Source organism: Callorhinus ursinus, unplaced genomic scaffold, assembly GCF_003265705.2.
Source record: "Callorhinus ursinus isolate GAN/ISIS: 27379988/994484 unplaced genomic scaffold, GSC_fseal_2.0 scaffold19, whole genome shotgun sequence".
NCBI lineage: Eukaryota > Metazoa > Chordata > Mammalia > Carnivora > Otariidae > Callorhinus > Callorhinus ursinus.
In genome coordinates this window covers 9,094,122-9,117,236 of record NW_027397081.1, presented here as the reverse complement: position 1 = coordinate 9,117,236, position 23,115 = coordinate 9,094,122, and the positions used below count along the sequence as shown (strand labels likewise).

The 23,115-nt window shown below is 39.6% G+C and overlaps 1 protein-coding gene across 1 annotated transcript in view; it reads right to left on the bottom strand.

Annotated features, from left to right (window-relative positions):
- Nucleotides 1–443: 443 nt before the first annotated feature.
- Nucleotides 444–23,115, bottom strand: part of DLAT (dihydrolipoamide S-acetyltransferase) — a 37,649-nt gene continuing 14,977 nt past the window's right edge. Inside the window, exons 8-14 of the mRNA XM_025893355.2 lie at nt 19,094–19,161; nt 17,871–17,963; nt 17,420–17,527; nt 8,318–8,433; nt 3,977–4,139; nt 3,068–3,204; nt 444–2,442 (exon numbers count right to left, since the gene is read on the bottom strand). Of these exons, the coding sequence (XP_025749140.1) occupies nt 2,313–2,442; nt 3,068–3,204; nt 3,977–4,139; nt 8,318–8,433; nt 17,420–17,527; nt 17,871–17,963; nt 19,094–19,161 (815 nt within the window). The 3' untranslated portion in view covers nt 444–2,312. The remainder of the gene's footprint in view (nt 2,443–3,067; nt 3,205–3,976; nt 4,140–8,317; nt 8,434–17,419; nt 17,528–17,870; nt 17,964–19,093; nt 19,162–23,115) is intronic.

The following is a 23,115-nucleotide window of genomic DNA, read 5'->3' as shown; positions in this document are numbered from 1 at the left end:
CGAAACCAAGAGTCAGACACTCAACCGACTGAGCCTCCCAGGTGCCCCTACAAACTTGGGTGATTATTTTCCCATGTATTCCAGGGTTTGTGCATTACTAGGTAAGGAGTACTCCTTGGAACACATTCATATGATCTCAGGCTAGTTAACTCCTTTTTCAGACCATGCCTTGGGATACCATAACTTCACTCACAAACCTCGGGATTGGTGTAAAATATCTAACACAGCCAGATTACGCTTTCATCTTGCTGTGTGGCACACTCCACCATGAGGTGCTTCAGTAACTCCTTGAGCTTAAAGTGTTAGATTATATCCTCCTAAACTCAGTCCTTTATTTTACTAATTCTACATGCTTCAAATGCATTTGTATTAAAGAGTGTACACGTATATAGCTATCTCTGGCTTTGGTTTAATGTGAAAAATAATTACCAACAGATTAAAAATTAGACAAGACACACCGAAAACAGTTTAATTTTTAAATAATTTCAACCAAAATTTTTAACTTTTTTTCTTTCAGTTCTGGTAAGAGAAATAGACTGAATCCATTTAGGTTTATAATTCAGATTATACTTCAGATTAATTTTTAACTCAAAATAATTTTTATTAGAAGACAACCTTTTACTATTCTTTCAAGGGAACAACAGACAGAGCCATAAGCATTTGCCAAGAATGAATTATCTCTGACGTTTCGTGTATCTGAACCAGATGTGGCTCATAGTGATGGTCCCTTGTGATAAGCTTGTTCCTTCTTCATAATCTTCAATTCAAGCTAACATTACTAATTACTGAAAAATCAATTTAATGTACTGTTTTCATAATACAGCAAGGGAAAATATTCTGGAATATATGCAGTGTCACTTCTGCACCATGTAATAAAGAACATTTAGAAACAGATTCAACACTGAAAGACCTAAATTTCAGGAGACTGCTCCACATATATACACAGAAACACTGGATAGATTTATTTTAAATAGTCATAAACAATTCCAAATAATTTATTAAAACACATCAATAGAAAGTCTGGAATTGTGACAATATTCCAAATTCATTTTTATTATCCCGAGTATCACCTCTTCTACTCCCCCTCCCCTAAGAAAGGCAAACTGTAACAAACTGGAAAAAAATATTTAGGCTGGTAAGGCAGCAAGCAACCTAAACTATTTTTTTTCTTTCCAATAGGATTTTAGGACTTTCTTATTGTACATGAGACAACATCGGGTGGAAAAACACAGAACACTTTCTTTGTACACACTGAACATTTTTTACTTTATCCAAGTAGAAATGACCACTTCGCTTCTAATCTTTTAGCACTCCCAACTGCTTACCAATGTCCCTCTCCCCCTTTTCCTTTCAGACAGGATTTGGTGATAAATGGACTTTGGCACACATCTCACTAGAAACCGTATTTTACATATGTACACTTATTCCACAGTTACTTGATACAGTTTTCCAAAGTTATATGAGTAACAGATTCTGATAATTAAGTTCATTTGCAAATAACCACCAATTAATCTTCAAGGAATAATTTCTACTTTCTGTTAAATTCTACAAGCATATTCTTTTATTTGGAGGTAATTTTAAATTCTGCTCTCAAAATTATGTATGTAAGTTGTTTAAATAAATACCCACACAAATTCTCATTTATACCAAGTAGCTGGTTTATATATATCTTCATCTCAAGAGGTAAAAACAACCATTTCAGGATTCATAGAAAAATAAAGGACAGCTGGTTGAAGAAGTCTAAGAAAAAGTTAACTTTTAAAATTTCAGTTATTTTCCTTGAAGTTCTCTACCCTTCCCATCCATGATAAACCAAGATCATGTCACAGAAAAATTTAAATTAGGGTTAAATTCCAAAATCAAGCTTCAATTCAAACCCTTTCTCTAAGAGAACGGACTTTTCTCTTTCCGTGACTTCTCTTTCCCTCAAATATGAGCAAAACATTTGAGGCAATTAAATTTCAAAACCTCAAGGTTTCATTCAGATTACCTTTATATATCTGTTTCAATAGGGAACCAGAATTCTACCTCTGCATTTCCCAGTGGAAGTACTTATCACCAAAGGGCCAAGCCACACGTTCCCTTGACTAGGAATACACAGCTCAAAATCTGGTGTTCATTAAATGTGTACAATATGTGGGTGTAATTGTCATTTGAAAAATTCAGTGATGCCCATTACAAATAACTTATCTGGACAGACTCAAAAATAACTGGTTAACTTTAAAATAAAAAAAAACCTGTGTAATAACATATTTATATCTTGGTAAGAATGAACATTGTGACCTGGGAGAGTCTAGAAATTCCTGGGTTAATTATAACAACATGGTGATAGGTTTTTCAAGGTACTTTCTAAATTCAGCAAGCCACTGGGCTCCAACTGCTCCATCCACAACCCGATGATCACAACTGAGTGTAACAGACATCATGCTAGCCACATCAAATCTAGAAAAAGATAAAAACATTATTAGGTATTCTGAAAGCAATCCCTAGTTTTTAGCCAGTAACCAACTCAAATGCCAATCTCCAACCAGGTAATACTATTTTCCACCTACTCTTAACGTACTAACGTACTATACACCTCTGCCTCACCCTCTAGATTGACAGACCAAACAGCCATCTGGAGCATGGGCTGGCAAACTACAGCCCACGGGCCAAATCCTGCCAAATGCAGGTTTTCTGGAATTCATTTATGTATTGCCTATGTCTGCTTTCTCACTACAACGTCAGAGTATCTGCAACAGACACCATGACTCAGAAAGCCTAAAATATTTACAACCTGGCTCCAAGGAAAAGTATGCTCACCCCTCACCTATAGTAAATAAGGCTTCCCCTTTCAAATAGGATTAACTGCATTTAGTAAAAGAAGAGTTGCTGCCCTGAGAAACTTCATTCTATACTTACGCCTGATTCTACCTGAAGCTCCAATAGGCCATGACAATTATAAAACTTAGACTCAAACACAGGTATAATGTAAAAAGAAACAAAAACGCACCACAACAACCACCAAAAAACAAACAGGTATTATGTAATGAAAATGAACTTACAACTCCTTTATTTTGGTACTTACCCTTTTTCATTATCTGCTGGAACCAGTCTATCCTCTGAAGCACCAATTGCCAAAATACATGCTTGAGGTGGGTTAATAATAGCAGAGAAGTTCTTAATTCCAAACATTCCTAAATTGGAGATTGTGAAAGTGCCACCCTAGAGGAAAAGAGATTAAAAACAGATCATGTTAATTGCTTGTCAACATAAGCCAGAAAAAAAAGACAAATGTTCTGTGGAAAGACCTTAAGATAATCTTTAAGAAAGGCCTCTGAACTACCATAAAAAACAATTAGAAAAGGAAAGGAAAGGAAAACAGCATGAGGTGACAGATGTGACTTAGCTTAACTATGATCATCTCACAATGTATCTCACAATACATAGAGCAAAACATCAAAGCTATATATCCTGAATATATACAATTCTTATTTGAAAGGGGAAAAAAAAGGCAGGCCTTAATGGAATACACTTTAATGAAAATATATAATATATATAATAATATAATATATAATAAAATATATAACCATTACAGTATGAACGTAAGTCATAAGTTTTGCAAACTGCTGGAAAATGTCTTTTCAGATTTTGATAGGGTATTCACTTTCTCTATATTTTCAGGGACATGTGTAAGAATATAAGGCAGAATCAAAGGTGAAAAATGCAATAAAAGCATTATGCCACCCTTTTTTTTTTAAAGATTTTATTTATTAAGAAAGAGAGAGCACGAGTAGTGAAGAGGGGCAGAGGGAGAGGGAGAAGCAGACTCCCCGCTGAGCAGGGAGCCCAATGTAGGGCTCTATCCCAGGACCCCAGGATCATGACCTGAGCCCAAGACACTCAACCGACTGAGCCACCCAGGTACCCAGAATTATGCCACCCTTAAATATAATATAATTCTTAACATTCAGAAGGGAAATAAATAATACCTTACCTGGAACTCATGAGGCTGTAGTTTACCCTCTCGTGCTTTGGTTGCTAAAGAAACAACATCATTAGCAATGGCTTCCAGTCCTTTTATATGTGCATTAAATACAATAGGTGTAATGAGCCCTGCAGGAGTACTGACTGCAACACTGATATCCACAACATGGTTTCTATTTCAAAAGAAAAAAAAGGAAATTTCAGTAATCATCACAGTATTTATCAAGAGCTTATGTGTCAGGTTAAGCAAGAATATTGACATTTACCTCAGTTTGGGATACTTTTCAGCCAGAGGGATATCTTTCCTGGTTTTCACATTTTGCTATGCCCTCTTAACTTGGACTTTTTTTTTAAGATTATTTATTTATTTATTTGACAGAGAGAGACACAGTGAGAGAGTGAGCACAAGAAGGGGGAGTGGGAGAGGGAGAAGCAGGCTTCCCGCGGAGCAGGGAGCCCGATGTGGGACTCGATCCCAGGACCCTGGGATCATGACCTGAGCCGAAGGCAGATGCTTAACGACTGAGCCACCCAGGTGCCCCTTAACTTGGACTTTTTAAAAATGAACAAGAAATGTGTCAGTAGGTTGGTTTCACATGTGCTCTAACTGCCTTGCACCTACCTTGACTGACACATGGGTACATGTGGAAAAGGCCCAGCATTCAGTGAGAATTACACAAAAAGAACTTCTTGAATTTTGAGATGAAGTGGACTGCGAGAAGCGGAGTCTGCAGGCAGAGTTTGAGCAGATGGAAGGAAGAGTGGAGGGAGAGGACTGTGTTGTGGGAGAAAAAGAGCTCAGGGTGTAGGGTGGTAGTGTCTCAGAAGATAAAAGGAGGATTCCTAATCTGTGTTATGCCACGGATACCTTTGCATCTGGGTCCCTTCTCAGAATACGTATTTTTAACACAAAACATAAAATATTCAATAACCAAAAACAAAACAGATACAACTAAATAAAAAAACAACTATACCGAAATTCAAAATTGTGATATATGTATTAACTCAGTAACAAGATCTGGCAAGAGGTCTAATAACTGCTAAAATTTTGACATAGTGATAAGCAAAAAAAACCCCTATTTAAAAGACACATGCAACAACTACAATCTGATATGAAAATAAGTGATTTTTACTGGTCACCAGTACAAGTACTGTTAATAATACCTCTTTGATTTGTCCTCTACATTTATAGTAGGAGGAAATGCCAAATTTCAGTTAGAGGTTAGTGGAAAGGAATGATTTTTCCCCCTCATCCAAGTTCCCAAATTCTTAAATTGTATCCACAGCCTCCCTGGGCTTTGTGTTAGGGCCCCTGCCGAAGTGTTCTCTACAAATGAGAAAAAATTAAAACCTCACATGAAGGAAGAACTCCAGCTACTTCTAGGCTCAAGCTTTAGAATATTATGGGTTCCAAATCCCTCCCTCAGTGTGCCCAAGCTGACCAGGGGCAGTGGGACTGTCACTTGCAAACACAAGTACCTGGTTGAATAATAATGTGTGACCCCTTAAGCAGCTACCACAGCTGGGCTATGGCGAAGGTATCACAGCAAATACTGCTTTCTTTCTCTTAAAGATTTTTATTTATTTGTCACATGGAAGGAGCGCACAAGCAGCGGGAACAGCAGGCAGAGGGAGAAGCAGGCTTCCCATTGAGCAGGGAGCCCCATGTGTTTCCTATTGAGCAGGGATCCTGGCACCCTGGGATCACGACCTGAGCCCAAGGCAGCCGCTTAACTGACTGAGCCACCCAGGCGCCCCCAATACTGCTTTCTTCTAATTGTCCTGTCACTCCAAAATCTTCCTCCTAACAGAGTAAGCATGGTGTTTCTTATCTTGCTCACCACTAAATATAGCAGACAGTACCTGTTCAATATTTGCTGAATGGCTATATAAACAAATGAATGACGGGCATTTGGTAGGAACTAATGAACAATTCACAGAACTTGGCCTGTAACCTTAATCTGCTCATCAAAGAAGTGTTTTCTCAGATACTCTTAGAAGGTTAAATATTAATTTACCCTATGACCCAGTAATTCTACTTCAACCCAAGAAAAATAAAAACATAAGTCAACACAGAACATTGTACACAGATGTTCGTAACAGCTCTCTAAAAGATAGTTCTTTGTCTTAATCCCAGAATCTATCAATGTGACCTTATTTAATAAAAAGATCTTTGCAGGGGCACCTGGGTGGCTCAGCGGGTTAAGCATCTGCCTTCGGCTCAGGTCATGATCCCAGGGTCCTGGGATCAAGCCCCACATTGGGCTCCCTGCTCAGCGGGGAGCCTGCTTCTTTCTCTCCCGCTCCCCTTGCTTGTGCGCTCTGTCAAATTTAAAAAAAAAAAAATCTTTACAGGTTAATCAGGATTTTGAGATGAAATCATCCTAGGTTATCTGGGTGGGCTCTAAATCCAATGCCAAGTGTACTTGTAAGAGACAGAAGAGAAGAAGGCCATGTGAGTTTGGAGTTATGTAGCCACAAGCCAACGAATGCCTGGAGCCATCAAAACTGGAAAAAGCAAGGGAAGATTCTCCCCTAGAGCCTATGGAGGCTGTGCAGCCTTGCTAACACCTTGCTTTTGGACTTCAGGCCTTCAGAACTAAGAATAAATTTTTGTCTTAAGCCACCAATTTTGTGGTAATTTATACAGAAGCCCTAGGAAACTAATATAGTCTATAGGAATAGTAAGACCTTCAAATGTTCTCCAAGAGGGTGGTGACCAAGGAAAAAATTAGAATAAGCAGGTTACCTATTATGTTTGATAAGACTGGAAAATGGTTTAGAGTTCTCTAGGAAACTTTCAGAAAGAATTGATGATGAGTACACAGGCCCTCCTTAGGTAACCATTAAGATCAGTTTGGCCAGTATTCACAGCATACTACATGTCTTAGTTATAAATAATATTTTCATAGGCATAAAAATATTAATACTGAATATTGATTTATCCACAATTTGTGCTATAATCGATTTGGTAGGATTGTCGTGTGTGTGTGTATGGAGGGTACAACAAATCAGTTGATAAAATGAAAAATCCATAAAGGGCAAGTGAAAAATGTTATTTAGAAATACGAAGACAGGGGCGCCTGGGTGGCGCAGTTAGTTAGGCATCCGACTCTTGATTTTGGCTGAGGTCATGATGTCAGGGCTGGGAGCTCGAGCCCTGCACCGGGACCCACACTGAGCATGAGCATGGAGCCTGTGTGAGATCCTCCTCCTCTCCCTCTTGCTCTGCCCTCCCTGCTTGTGCTGTCTCTTTAAAAATAAAATAAAATGAAATAAAATCTTTTTTTTTTTAAAGATTTTGTTTATTTATTTGACAGAGAGACACAGCGAGAGACGGAACACAAGCAGGGGGAGTGGGAGAGGGAGAAGCAGGCTTCCCGCCGAGCAGGGAGCCCAATGCGGTGCTCGATCCCAGGACCCTGGGAATCATGACCTGAGCCGAAGGCAGACGCTTAACGACTGAGCCACCCAGACGCTCCTAAAATCTTTTTTTTAAAAGATTTTATTTATTTGTTAGAGAGAGAGAGCACAGTAGGGGGAGTGCCAGGAAGAGGGAGAAGCAGGCTCCCCACTGAGCAAGGACCCTGGGATCATGACCTGAGCCAAAGGCAGACGCTTAACCGACTGAGCCACCCAGGTGCCCCAAAATGAAATAAAATCTTAAAAAAAAAAAAAAAAATTGTATTTGCCTCTTAGAAGTAAGACCTAAGTCACCATAAGCCATGAAGCAATATTCTAATGTATATGCTATTATTTTAATAGAAATTAAATTAATAATAATACTAAAAAATCTACATAGTAGAACAAGCCTCGGTGCAGGAGTCAGAATTGCTACTCACTAACATATTAATTCAGGAAAGCTAGTTAACTCCTTGAATCCTCAGTTTCTTCATCTGTAAAATGGGAGTGAAAGCCCCTAGTTCATGAGGTGGCCATAAGGATTAAAATGAGAAAACATGTGAAAGACACTGAGCACCATGCCAGTCACATGCCACCATAATGTTAACAAATGTTTCTTGGTTTTGTTTTCAATTTGCCCCCATTAAAGTTCAGCAGAACTAATTGGTGAACAAAAACCATTTCAACCCTGCTTTGTAACAGTTGTTACCAAGTTATTCACATCTGTAAACTTATCTCCCTCTTCTAAACTCAAAGAATTTGTAGTCTTCACTAACTAAACTTAGCATTATCTCATAAACAGTTTTACATTGTCTTCAAACTGTTTTGCCTACAGAAGTCCACTTCCTGTACTCCATTTCTCCTCATACCCGACACTCCTACTTATACATAAGACAGCACGAGAAAACTGCTGATGGATATATACTTTCCCCAGCAGTATCTTACTTACTGTCTTATAACGGTGTCCAGCCAAGAAGAATTTGCTTCAGGAACTTTTAAACATGCCAAAGCTGAAGCTTTTATGATAAAGTCATTGACAGAAATTTTGCTTCTCCCTTCTAACATCTGCAAAGACAAGAAATCATTGTAGTTTCTTAAACTCTCTTCCCAAAGACTGAAAGTTGTCATCTGGCGGGGGGTGGTGGGGGAAGAATACCAATGTCCTGAGGCGTAAAGGATGAAATGAAACTAAAAGTTGGTTCTTTCATCTTTTTTAATGTAGGCCTTTTCAGCTATAAGCTTCCTAGTAAGCCCTCCTTTAGCTGCATCCCTTAAGTTACGGTATGTTATGCCTTCATTTTCACTTATCTGAACAAAACCAAAAGTTGGTTCTTTGAAAGGATCAACAAAATGATAAATGTTTAGCTAGACTGACAAAGAAAAAAGAAGACTCAAATTCCTAAAATCAGAAATGAAGTAGAACATTACTATGGACCCTACTGAAATAAAAAGGTTTGTAGGTAATGCTATGAACTGTATCCCACAAATTAGATAATTTAGATGAAATGGAAGATTCCTAGAAAGATATGAACTGCCAAAACTGAATCAAAAAGGAATAGAACCCCTGAATCAATCTACAACTAGTAATAAAGAGACTGAATGGTAATTTAAAAACTAACCACACAGAACAGCCTAGACCCAGATGGCTTCCCCAAATGGTGAATTCTACTAAACATTTAAAGAATATAAATTCTTCACAAAATCTTCCAAAAAATAGAAGAGGAAACACTTCCCCACTCATTCTATGAGGTCAGTATTAACCCAATACTAAAGCCAGACCAAGATATCACAATTAAAAAACAAAACAAAACAAAAAAAAAACCAGCCCAGAAAGAACAAAACTACAAATACCTCTTTAAGAATAGAGATCCAAAATCCTCAAAAAAATTCTAGCAAACCAAATCCAGCAATATATGAAAAGGATTATTCACCCATGACCAAATGGAATTTGTTCCAGGAATGCAAAGTTGGTTTAACATCTGAAAGTCAATTAATGTAATAAAATACTAATAGAAAAAAGACAGAAATCACATGACCATCTCAAGAGACACAGAAAAAGCATTTGACAAAATTCAACCACCACTTCATAAAAACTAGGAATAGAAAGGAAATTCCTGAACCTGATGATAAAACAGATCTACAAAAGTTCCACAACCATCATCATATACTTCACTGGTGCAAGACTTACTTCGTCTTAAGATCAAGAACAAGACAAGGATGTCCACTTTGCCACTTCTAATCAACATTTTACTAGATGTGCTAGCCAGAGAAGTTGGGCAAGAAAAGAAAATAAAAGGCATCCAAATTGGAAAAGAAAAAGCAAAATTATCACTATTTGGAGATGACATGATTTTGTATATATAAAATCTTAAGGAACACACTAAATAAAAAATAAGGTTGTAGGATACAAGATTAATATACAAAAATCAATGCTATTTCTATACAGTAACAATGAACCCTCTGAAATTTATAAGTGTTAAAAGAACAAAATACCTAGGAATAAATTTTTTTTTTTTTTTAATTCATGAGAGAAAGAGAGACAGAGAGAGAGGCAGAGGGAGAAGCAGGCTCCCAAGGAGCAGGGAGCCCGATGTGGGGCTCGATCCCAGTCCCCTGGGATCATGACCTGAGCCGAAGGCAGATGCTTAACGACTGAGCCACCCAGGCGCCCCCTGGGAATAAATTTAACAAAAGAAGTACAAAAGCTTATACTCAAAAAACTGGACAAATTACTGAAAGAATTTAGAGAAGATTAATTAAAGTCCTAAATAAATGGAAAGACACCCCACATTCATGGAGGAGGAATGCTAAGAAGGCAATATTCCCCAAATTGATCTACAGATTCAATGATATCCCTATCCCTATAGGAAATATCAAAAATAGGCAAATCTAAGACAGAAAGACGGTAAGTGACTGTCTAGGGTTGGGGAGGCTGGGAGGATTGGGGTGGGGGCTATGGCTAATGGGAGAATACTTTCATTTCAGGATGATGAAAATGTTCCAAAATTCATTGTGGTGATGGTCACAGAACTCTGAATATCCTCGAAGTCACCAAATCGTAAACTTTAAATGGGTACATGGTATGTGAAATATATCTACATAAAACTGTTTAAATGAATAAAATAATACACTGGACATACATTTTTCATGTCTAATTTTCAAATAAATGTATTATAAAACAGCTGTAACATTTTGCCAATAAAAGCATGCAATCATCTCTAACTCTTGTAGCCAGTTACCTGTTAATCCTTAACTGCTTTATTCATTCATGCATCTAAGATTTGAGTACTCTGTTCTAGACATAGAATTCTAAGAGCCCTGGATATAAGCAGTGAAAAAATGGGTAAAAATTCTACTCATAGGGACCTTACATTCTAAAAGAGTGGATAATAAATAAATGAAACATACGGTATGTAAGATAATGATAAAGAGACAAATAAGGAAGAACTAAAGGGAAAACTGACCACTCACCTCACTCGTCTACCCTTAATTTTAGAGTAAGGTGACTAGGGAAAACCAGAGAAGGTGATATTGAATCAAATCCTAAAGGCACTAAAGGAGGAAGGCAAGTGGATGCTAGAGGAAAAACATTTCATGCAGGGTGAACACCAAGTGCCAAGGGACTCAAGTAGGAAGATACAGGTGGAATGTTGAGGAACAGGAAGACAATCATTGGTTTTGCAGCAGAGTGAGCAAGTGGAAAAGTAGAGGTCAGAGAGGTTGTAGATAACCTGTATAATGCTGAGTGCCACTGGCCCAGCCCTCTCTCCCTCTCTTTAAAAAAGTAAAATAAAGGGGGAGAGGAAAGATGGCGGAGGAGTAGGGGACTCTATTCCAACTGGTCCCCGGAACTGAGCTGGATATCTACCAGACCACTCTGAGCACCCACGAAATCAGCCTGAGACGTAAGAAGATCTGGATCTCTACAGACTATCGCAGGCGGTTGGTTTCAAGGTAGGAAGCGGGGAGCCGTGATTCCATGGGCAGATATCGGAGGATAAACGGCAGCGGGAGGGTGCCTGGCCGTGGGGATCCTACACCGCCGGTGAGTAACAGCCTCGCGTGCTGGGGATGGGGCACAGACCGGCAGCAGCGGGGAAAGGACTTTAGGGCAGCCCCCGGGGCAGAAACCCAGAGCGGCGGGGTTGGGCTTGCAAACTGGGGAACAGGGGAACTGGGAGCGGCTGGCGGTTTTAGAAGCACAGAGGGCAGAGACGTGCTCCGACCTGGAGGCAGGACTGGGAGCGCTGCGGAGGGGCGCACAACCCAGGACACTGCAGTTTAGAGCAGCACGGACAGAAACGGAGACGGTGTGGCCTGGAGAGCTCACTGAAGAACAGACTGCGGTCTCTCTGCTCTGAGGCAGAGGGTTGGAAACGACTCTTCTGCTCTGACTCGCGGAAGAGACATGGAAAGCTGTCAGGGAAAGCCACCAGGGAACAAAAGCCCCCCACACTGATTCCCACTGAGCCCATCCCCCGCCACAGGGGGGCAGGGCAACTCCACCCAAACAGGGTTGCCTGAGCAACAGCGCGGCAGGCCCCTCCCCCAGAAGACAGGCTGGGAAAACAAGAGGCCAGCAACCCTAAGGTCCCTAGAAAACAGGTGCATCTTGCTTGGGTTCTGGTCAATAATTTGGCCTCTATACATTCCCTCAACCACCCATCAACAGAATGACTAGGAGGAGGAACCCCCAAAATAAAAGACTCAGAGATTATGACTTATGCCACAGATTTACAAATGGATGCAGATATAACCAAGATGTCAGAGATGGAATTCAGGCTAGCAATTGTGAAGACAATAGCTAGAATGGAGAAATCAATTAATGGCAACATAGAGTCTCTAAGGGCAGAAATGAAAGCTGAATTGGCAGAACTTAAAAATGCTATCAATGAGATCCAATCCAATCTAGATAATCTAACAGCTAAGGTGAGGCAGAAGAACGAATAAGTGACCTGGAAGACAATATAATAGATAAAAAGGGAAAAGAGGAGGCCAGGGAAAAACAACTCAGAATCCATGAAAATAGAATCAGAGAAATAAGTGACACCATGAAGTGTTCCAATGTCAGAATAATTGGAATCCCAGAGCGAGTGGCGAGGGAGAGAGGACTAGAAGATGTATTTGAGCAAATCATCGCTGAGAACTTCCCTAATCCAGGGAATGAAACAAACGTTCGCGTCCTAGAGGCAGAGAGGACCCCTCCCAAGATCAAGGAAAACAGACCAACACCCTGGCATATAATAGTAAAACTTGCAAATCTTACAACCAAGGAAACCTTGAGGGTAGTTAGGGGGAAGAGATTCTTTACGTACAGAGGGAGAAACATCAGAATAATGTCAGACCTATACACAGAGCCCTGGCAAGCCAGAAAGGCCTGCCAAGACATATTCAGGGTACTAAATGGGAAGAACATGCAGCCAAGAATACTTTATCCGGCAAGGCTGTCATTTAAAATGGATGGAGAGATGCAGAGCTTCCACGACTGGCAGAAACTGAAAGAATATGTGACCACTAAACCGGCCCTGCAAAAAATACTAAGGGGGGTTCTACAAAAGGAGGACGACCCCAAGAGTCATATACAACAGAAATTTACAGGGACAATCTATAAAAACAATGTCTTCACAGGCAACATGATGACAATTCATATCTTTCAATAATCACTCTCAACGTGAATGGCCTAAATGCTCCCATAAAACGGCACAGGGTTGCAGATTGGATAAAAAGACAGGACCCATCCATATGCTGCCTACAAGAGACTCATTTTGAACCTAAAGATACATCCAGACTGAAGGTGAAGGGATGGAGATCAATCTTCCATGCCAGCGGACCTCAAAAGAAAGCTGGGGTAGCAATTCTTATATCAGACAAATTAGATTTTAAACTAAAGTCTGTAATTAGAGACACAGAAGGACACTATATCATTCTTAAAGGGTCTATCCAACAAGAAGATCTAACAACTGTAAATATCTATGCCCCCAACATGGGAGCAACTATCTACATAAGCCACTGTTAACCAAAATAAAGAGTCATATTGATAACAATACATTAATTGTAGGAGACCTCAGTACTCCACTCTCAGCAAGGGACAGATCATCTAAGCAGAAAATCAACAAAGAAACAAGAGCTTTGAATGATACATTGGAGCAGATGGACCTCATAGATATATACTAGATATATACAGAATATTCCACCCTAAAACAACAGAACAGTCATTCTTCTCGAGCGCAGGTGGACCTTTCTCCAGAATAGACCACATACTGGGTCACAAATCAGGTCTCAACCGATACCAAAAGATTGAGATTATTTCCTGCATATTCTCAGACCACAATTCTTTAAAACTGGAACTCAATCACAAGAAAAAATTTGGCAGAAATTCAAACACTTGGAAGCTAAAGACCACTCTGCTCAAGAATGTTTGGGTTGGGTGCCGGGGTGGCTCAGTTGGTTAAGCAACTGCCTTCGGCTCAGGGCATGATCCTGGAGTCCTGGGATGGAGTCCCATATCGGGCTCCCTGCTCAGCAGGGAGTCTGCTTCTCCCTCTGACCCTCCTCCCTCTCATGCTCTCTCTCACAAATAAATAAAATCTTAAAATAAAAAAAAAAAGAATGTTTGGGTCAACCAGGAAATCAAAGAACTTAAACAGTTCATGGAAATCAATGAGAACGAAAACATATCAGTCCAAAACCTATGGGATACTGCAAAGGCAGTCCTAAGGGGGAAATACATAGCCATCCAAGCCTCACTCAAAAAAATAGAAAAATCCCAAATTCACCAACTCTACATCTTAAAGAACTAGAGAAAAAGCAACAAACGATGCCTAAGCCACACATTAGAAGAGAAATAATTAAAATTAAGAGCAGAGATCAATGAATTAGAAACCAGAAACACAGTAGATCAGATCAACGAAACTAGAAGTTGGTTCTCTGAAAGAATTAATAAGATGGATAAACCACTGGCCAGACTTACCCAAAAGAAAAAAGACCCAAATTAATAAAATTATGAATGAAAGGGGAGAGATCACGACTAAATAGAAACAATTATTAGCAATTATCAACAACTATATGCCAATAAACTGAGCAAAGGGGATGAAATGGAGGCCTTCCTGGAAACCTATAAGCTGCCAAGACTGAACAGGAAGAAATTGACGACCTGAATAGGCCAATAACCAGTGACGAGATTGAAGCGGTGATCAAAAACCTCCCAAAACACAAGAGTCTAGGGCCTGATGGATTCCCTGGGGAATTCTACCAAACATTCAAAGAAGAAATAATACCTATTCTTCTGAAGCTGTTTCAAAATACAGAAACAGAAGGAAAATTTCCAAACTCATTCTATGAGGTCAGCATTACCTTAATCCCCAAACCAGGCAAAGACTCCATCAAAAAGGAGAATTTCAGACCGATATCCCTGACGAATATGGATTCCAAAATCCTCAACAAAATCCTAGCTAATACGATCCAACAATACATTAAAAGGATCATCCACCACGACCAAGTAGGATTTATCCCCGGGATGCAAGGGTGGTTCAACATTCGCAAATCAATCACTGTGATAGAACACATTAATAAGAGGAGGGAGAAGAACCATATGGTCCTCTCAACTGATGCAGAAAAAGCATTTGACAAAATACAACATCCTTTCCTGATTAAAACTCTTCAGAGTATAGGGATAGAAGGAACATTCCTCAAGTTCATAAAATCCATCTATGAAAAACCCACAGCAAATATCATCCTCAATGGGGAAAAGCTGAAAGCCTTTCCCTTAAGATTGGGAACACGTCAAGGATGCCCACTCTTGCCACTATTGTTCAACATAGTACTAGAAGTCCTAGCAACAGCAATCACACAACAAAAAGAAAAAAAAGGTATTCAAATTGGCAAAGAAGAAGTCAAACTCCCTCTTTTTGCAGACATAATATTTCATGTGGAAAACCCAAAAGACTCCACCCCCAAATTACTAGAACTCATACAGCAATTCAGTAATGTGGCAGGATACAAAAATCAGTGCACAGAAATCAGTGGCTTTCTTATACACTAACAACGCAACTATAGAAAGAGAAATTAGAGAAACAACTCCATTTACAATAGCACCAAAAACCGTAAGATACCTCGGAATAAACCTAACCAAAGAGATAAAGGACCTATACTCTAGGAACTACAGAACACTCATGAAAGAAACTGAAGAAGACACAAAAAGATGGAAAAATATTCCATGTTCATGGATTGGAAGAATAAACATTGTTAAAATGTCTATGCTACCCAGAGCAATCTATACCTTCAATGCCATCCCGATCAAAAGCCCAATGACATTTTTCAAAGTGCTGGAACAAACAATCCTAAAATTTGTATGGAATCAGAAAAGACCCCGAATCGCCAAGGAAATGTTGAAAAAGAAAAACAAAGCTGGGGGCATCACGTTGCCCAATTTCAAGCTATATTACAAAGCTGTGATCACCAAGACAGCATAGTACTGGCACAAAAACAGACATATAGACCAATGGAACAGAATAGAGAACCCAGATATGGACCCTCAACTCTATGGTCAAATAATCTTTGACAAAGCAGGAAAAAACATGCAATGGAAAAAAGACAGTCTCTTCAATAAATGGTGCTGGGGAAATTGGACAGCCACATGAAGAAGAATGAAATTCGACCATTCTCTAACACCATACACAAAGATAAACTCAAAATGGATGAAAGACCTCAATGTGAGACAGGAATCCATCAGAATCCTAGAGGAGAACATAGGTAGTAACAACCTCTTTGACATCTCCCACAGCAACTTATTTCAAGATACATCTACAAAAGCTAGTGAAACAAAAGCAAAAATGAACTTTTGGGACTTCATCAAGATAAAAAGCTTCGCACAGCAATGGAAACAGTCAACAAAACAAAGAGGCAACCCACAGAATGGGAGAAGATATTTGCAAATGACACTACAGATAAAGGGCTGATATCCAAGATCTATGAAGAACTTCTCAAACTCAACACCCAAAAAACAAATAATCAAGTCAAAAAATGGGCAGAAGACATGAACAGACACTTCTCTGAAGAAGACATACAAATGGCTAACAGACACATGAAAAAATGTTCATCATCATTAGCAATCAGGGAAATTCAAATCAAAACCACAATGAGATACCACCTTACACCAATTAGAATGGCAAAAATGGACAGGGCAAGAAACAACAAATGTTGGAGAGGTTGTGGAGAAAGGGGAACCCTCTTACACTGTTGGTGGGAATGCAAGCTGGTGCAGCCACTTTGGAAAACAGTGTGGAGGTGCCTCAAAAAATTAAAAAATAGAGCTACCCTATGACCCAGCAACTGCACTACTGGGTATTTACCCCAAAGACACAGATGTAGTGAAAAGAAGGGCCATATGCACCCCAATGTTCATAGCAGCAATATCCACAATAGCCAAACTGTGGAAAGAGCCGAGATGCCCTTCAACAGATGAATGGATAAAGAAGATGTGGTCCATATATACAATGGAATATTACTCAGCCGTCAGAAAGGATGAATACCCAACTTTTACATCAACATGGATGGGACTGGAGGAGATTATGCTAAGTGAAATAAGTCAAGCAGAGAAAGTCAATTATCATATGGTTTCACTTATTTGTGGAACATAAAGAATAGCAGGGAGGACATTAGGAGAAGGAAGGGAAAAATGAAGGAAGGGAAATTGGAGGGAGAGATGAACCGTGAGAAGACTATGGACTCTGAGAAACAAACAGGGTTTTAGAGGGGAGGAGGGTGCGGGGATGGGTTAGCCCAGTGATGGGTATTAAGGAGGGCATGTATTGCATGGAGCACTGGGTGTTATACAAAAACAATGGATCGTGGATCACTACATCAAAAACTAATGATGTATTGTATGGTGACTAACATAACATAATTAAATAAATAAAATAAAATCAGAGGACACCATTTTCCATCATCAATGCACATATTTAACAAAAAATATAGGTAAAAATGTAAATGATTAGTGGGGTTAAAACAAAACTTTTACAATTTATAGAGTTGGAATTTCCAGACCTTTTACCTTATTAAGTTCTTTCCGTACCAACAAAACTTCTCCCATATTTACATCAATGGAAAGGTAATAATGAGGTATGGTTTGCTTAGACTGCATTAACCGCTGTGCAATAACCTGAAATCAAAGAGATTAAAACATCATTTATCTTAAGCTCAGGTGAGACTTTACCTAATGCAGGGCTTTGTTTGCACCTTTACCCTGCTCCCTTGTAATGGCTACCTCAAGCATTACCAGAACTGGAATATGCACCAGAACCTGGGCTCCTTCTAGTAGTATTTAATCAGAGCAATGTCTGTTTATCCCAAGTATTTAATTGGCCAAACCAAACATCTTAAACTAGTCATCTAAGATTCCCAACTAAAAAAAGTGTCTGCTAGCGTTTCAAACTGTGGATGCAATTGATCAGAGTAAAGATGCCCCCACAGCTTTGGTTGCAGATTTAGAGTAATAATCTTACACGACGAATGTTGCTGATTGGGACGTCTGTGAAGACACCTGTAGGAACGGGTGCCACTCCTGGACCTGCGGCAGGCACAGCAGCTGCTGGAGCCTATGGGCAAGTACAAAAGCTCTTAGTACCTGGTATTGACTCTTACAGATGGCAAAGTAAACATTAAAAGGCTTATAGAAAATAGCTATTTCTATCCCAAGGGAGCAAAAGGGACTCAGATTTGTACTGTGCTTATGTAAGAAGTCTGTTTTTAATTTTTATACTTAGAATTCTGTGATCATGTTTTAAGTATCATTTTTGTTCAATGATTAATTTGTCAAAAAATTCTGTATTTGCAAAATTACCTTCAAGAAAAGCAATCAAAGCATTCTTAAATTAAAAGGATTAGAGATAAACGTAAAACAAGGTAATTCACTTTTCTGAACAGTGTTAAGAAAAAATAATGATAAATCTTTCATTTTATTTTAAAGATTTTATTTATTTGCCAGAGAGAGAGCACAAGCAGGGAGAGTGGGAGAGGGAGAAGCAGACTCCCCTGATGTGGGGCTCGATCCCAGGACGCTGGGATTATGACCTGAGCCAAAGGCAGACGCTCAACCAACTGAGCCACCCAGGCGTCCCATATCTTTCATTTTAAAGCAAACATCTGGGGCGCCTGCGTAGCTCAGTCCACTAAGTGCTCGCAAGGAGCCTGCTTCTCCCTCTCCTCTCTGCTCATACTCGCTCTCTAATAAATAAATAAAATATTTTTAAAAATAAATAAAGCAAACATCTAAATCACTAAATCATTTTCCTTAATTTTAGCTAATTATCTTAACACTTTAACCACCAAATAGAAGTTGATTGGCTATATGCATTTAATCCCTATGTGGAATAATTAACTACGTGAAACTCAAACTCTAGTCAACAACTTGTAAGCGTGCATTTAAAAGTAGGGCCTGGATGGGAAGGAGAGGATTTGTTAGAAAAAATTTAGTACCACTTCTGAAGAAAAAAAAAAAGGAATGCATGTCAATGCAGCATATCATCTCTCCTTTTGTATGCTGAGTGACAGCACATTCATATCTAAATACTGCTAGCCAGTAAAATTAGACAAAAAACCCCACAATTCTGGTTAAGCTATTCCGTCCATAAGTAATGTATGAAAGGGTCTAAGAGGTTGGACAGAGCATTTTGCAGGGATAAACTACCAAAAGCAAAACTAAACAAAAACGCCAAATCTAACTCACAGGAACAGCTTTCGTAGGCACAAAAGAGTCGATGTCCTTCTTAATGATTCTGCCTTCTGGTCCTGTGCCTGGAAGAGATGCATAAATATCACATGTGAGAGCAGACTACTGGTTCCTCCCGACTGCTGATCTCCAGGAGATCAACACTATGATCCTGAAGTGCAAGTTCCTAAGGGTTCTCTACCAAAGACCCTCAAAGGGGTCACTCACTGCCTTACTCCTGCACCTTAACAGTCTCCCAAAGACAGCAGCTTTTGTCAATTATTAATTATAATTCACACAGAGTACTCTCACTTGATCTACAGTGGTGCTTTTCTTTGTAACTACAGCAAATACTCTTTGTTAAGTACTTCTCTTTTAGAGTTTCACCTAAGCTGTACTTCATCTTTTCATGTTCTTTACTTTTAAACTGGGAACTACTGACATACGAATAATGCTGAGTACAATTTATACTTCCCAAGGTCTAGCTGCCTCCTCTCTTAGCCCCGAAAAACCCTTTCTGAACCTTGAAATGGATCTCATTTGGTTTCTAGATTCATTTGATCATGAAGAATTCCCTTTGTACAAAGTCAACAGATACAACAATTGTTTCGGGCATATTAGGCAAGTTAAATTTTTTCACCCCAAAATAGCTTGAGTAACTCTCAACTGCAATGATCTCATCTTCAGAATCACTCCTTCCTTGTGTGGTCTCCATCATTTAGTTTTCTCACAGTGGCCAAGGTTCTAAACTGGCCTGTGTCAGAGACTGGGAATGAAGTTACGTGCAAGGAAAGATCTCCAAATCCTTCACACAAGGAAAGATCTCCAAATCCTCTTACAAAGGGCTTACTTTTATTTTCACTCAATTCCTTCCTCCTCCCATCCACAACCAATCAGGCTTAACTTCAGACCCAAACAGATAATCCTGAACCGTAATTCTAAGAAGACTCAGAATTTAGTTATTAAAATACCTTTCACACTGGCCCACTTCTAGAAAAAATTTGGTCAAATTGATTCATCTTCCCCCAGGGCAGACTTTTAAAAGGAGTCTTGTTGTATGCAGTTCGTCCCAACTCCTTTCCTTCATTATGAAAAATGAGTTGGCTAGGATTGTGTTTATCCTCACCCGGAGCTCTAGAACAGAGGTAGCAGTACCCCTATTAGATACCCCTCCTTTATAAACAACAGAAACCATAACCTCCCCTTACCACCAAGGCAGATCTGCCACAGCCCCTCAAGAGGAAGAAACCTGCAGTATCACCTGCTTCAGGCTGGGCTTTAGCCACCCACAAGAAAGAAGGAGTCAATTGAAATCTTTTAAATCTTTTTGCCTGTCTCATGAAGAAGGCACAACAGGCCATCATAAAGCAATATGGCTTAAAGGGAAGAACTCCAAACTAGGAGTAAAAAATGTAGGGTTGTTGTCAAATATAAATTAGAAGACTAGAGTCACTTAATTTCTTCTGGTCTTTAGTCTCATCTGTAGGATAAAGATTATTAATACCGGCCCCTGCTCAAAGGAAGGCTGTGAAGATAAAATGGGATAGTGATGTGAACGTGCTTTGCCTCAAATAAATATGAAACATATATGAGTAGCTGTAAGACAAATCAAACTCTGAACATTAGGGTTTAGGCTTTAAAACAGTTTCTCCCCAAATGATTACATTTTGGTCATATTTGCTAAGTTATCTGTCCCTCCAAGGAGGGAAGGGGAACTGGAGACTGAGTTTAACAACTTCCGGCCAAGGATTTAAATAACCATGCTTCTTACAGAAACCTCCATAAAAACTCTTTTAAAAACAAGATTTGGAGCTTCTGGGTTGGTGAACACATCAATGTGCTGGGAGGGTGGTACTCCCAGGGAGGGCATGGAAGCTCTGTACCCATCTCCCCTACAACCCTTGCCCTATGCATCTCTTCTATTGACTGTTCCTGTGTGGTATCCTGTACAATAAACTAGTAATGATACATACAGTGCCTTCCTGAGTTCTGTGAGTCCTTCTAGTGAATTTGCATACATGAGGACTTGCAACTGGCATCAGAAGTAGGGGCAGTCTTGTGGGACTGAACCCTTAACCCTGTGGAGCCTGATGCTAACTCTGGAGAGTTAGTGTCAGAATAGAACTGAAGTGTTAGATACCCAGGTGGTGGCAGAGAACTGACTGCTGGTGTGGAACAAAATGTATCTGGTGACAATCACTAATCCTCTCAACTCACTTATTCTAGACCATTCCCTCTTACTGCAAAATTTCTTCAACCTCACCAGGACCCCCACTCCACTGCCTCAACTGCTCTCATCATTTCCCTATCATCTTCACCTCATCCTCACCCTGCTTACACATGGGGATCACGGTTATAATCACTTGCTGGTCAAACTCTAAACTGTCTGCCTTCTCAATGGCAGCATCAGAGTAGCTTAATGCTATTGGGATCAAAAAAGTGCACACCATGGGGCGCCTAGGTGGCTGAGTCAGTTAAGCATCCGCTTTTGATCTCAGCTCTGGTCTTGATCTCGGTCTCAGTGTTGTGAGTTCAAGCCCCGCATTGGGCTCCATGCTGGGCGTGGAGCCTACTTAAAAAAAAAAAATGTACACTTAGATGACTGATTATACTCTAAATTCAGAGCCACAAACCTGAAATAAGAATGTTTTTTCTATTTCTTTGTGTCATCTTCAATTTCTTCCATCAGTGTTTTAGAGTTTTCAAAGAATAGATCTTTTACTTCTATAGTTAGGTTTATTCCTACATCTTAGGGTTTTTGGAGCAATTGTAAATGGGACCGATTCCTTGATTTCTCATTCTGTTGCATCACTGGTGTATAGAAATGCAACACATTCTGTATGTTGATATTGTATGCAGTGACGTTACTGAAATCGTGTATCAGTTCTAGCAATACTTTGGGGAGTCTTTTGGGTTTTCTATATAGAGGATCATATCATCTGCAAATAGTGGCAGTTCTACTTCTTCCTTGCCAATTTGGAAGCCTTGTCTGACTGTTGAGGCTAGGACTTCAGTGGTGAGAGTGGACACTGTGTCTTGTTCCTGACCGTAGAGGAAAAGCTCTCAGTTGTTCCCCACTGAGGATGGTATTAGCTATGGGTTTTTCATGTATGGACTTCATGATGTTGAGGTATGTTTCCTCTATCTCTACTTCTTTGAGGGTTTTTATCATGAATGGATTTGTACTTTGCCAAATGTTTTTCTGCATCTATTTAGAGGACCATATAGTTCTTATCCTTTCTTTTATTAACGTGCTGTATCATGTTGGTTGATTTGCAAGTATTGAACCACCCTTGCAGCCCAGGAATAAATCCCACTTGATTGTGGTGCATGATTCTTTTAATGACTGTTGGATTCGATTTGCAAGTATTTTGTTGAGAATTTTTACATCCATGTTCATCAGGGATATTGGCCTATAGTGTTTTTAGTGGAGTCTTTGTCTGATTTTGGTATCAGGGTACTGCTGGCCTCATAGAATGAGTTTAGAAATTTTCCTTCCATTTCTATTTTTTGGGATAGTTTGAGAATAACAGGTATTAAGTCTTTTTTAAATGTTTGGTAGAACTCCCCTGTGAAGCTATTTGGCCCCGGACCTTTGTTTGGGAGATTTTTGATTACTGATTCAATTTCTTTGCTGGTTATTGTCTGTTCAAGTTTTCTATTTCTTCCTCTTTCAGCTTTGGTAGTTTATATGTTTCTAGGAATTTATCCATTTCTTCCAGATTGTCCAATTTGTTGGCATATTCTTTTACAATCCTTTGTATTTTTGTGGTAATGGTTTTCTTTGTGATTTACGTGGGTCCTTTTTTTTTTAAGATTTTATTTATTTATTTGACAGAGAGGGACACAGCGAGAGAAGGAACACAAGCAGGGGGAGTGGGAGAGGGAGAAGCAGGCTTCCTGCGGAGCAGGGAGCCCGACGCGGGGCTCGATCCCAGGACCCCAGGACCATGACCTGAGCCGAAGGCAGACGCTTAATGACTGAGCCACCCAGGCGCCCCTCTCTTTTCTTTTTGATAAGTTTGGGAAGAGGTTTATCA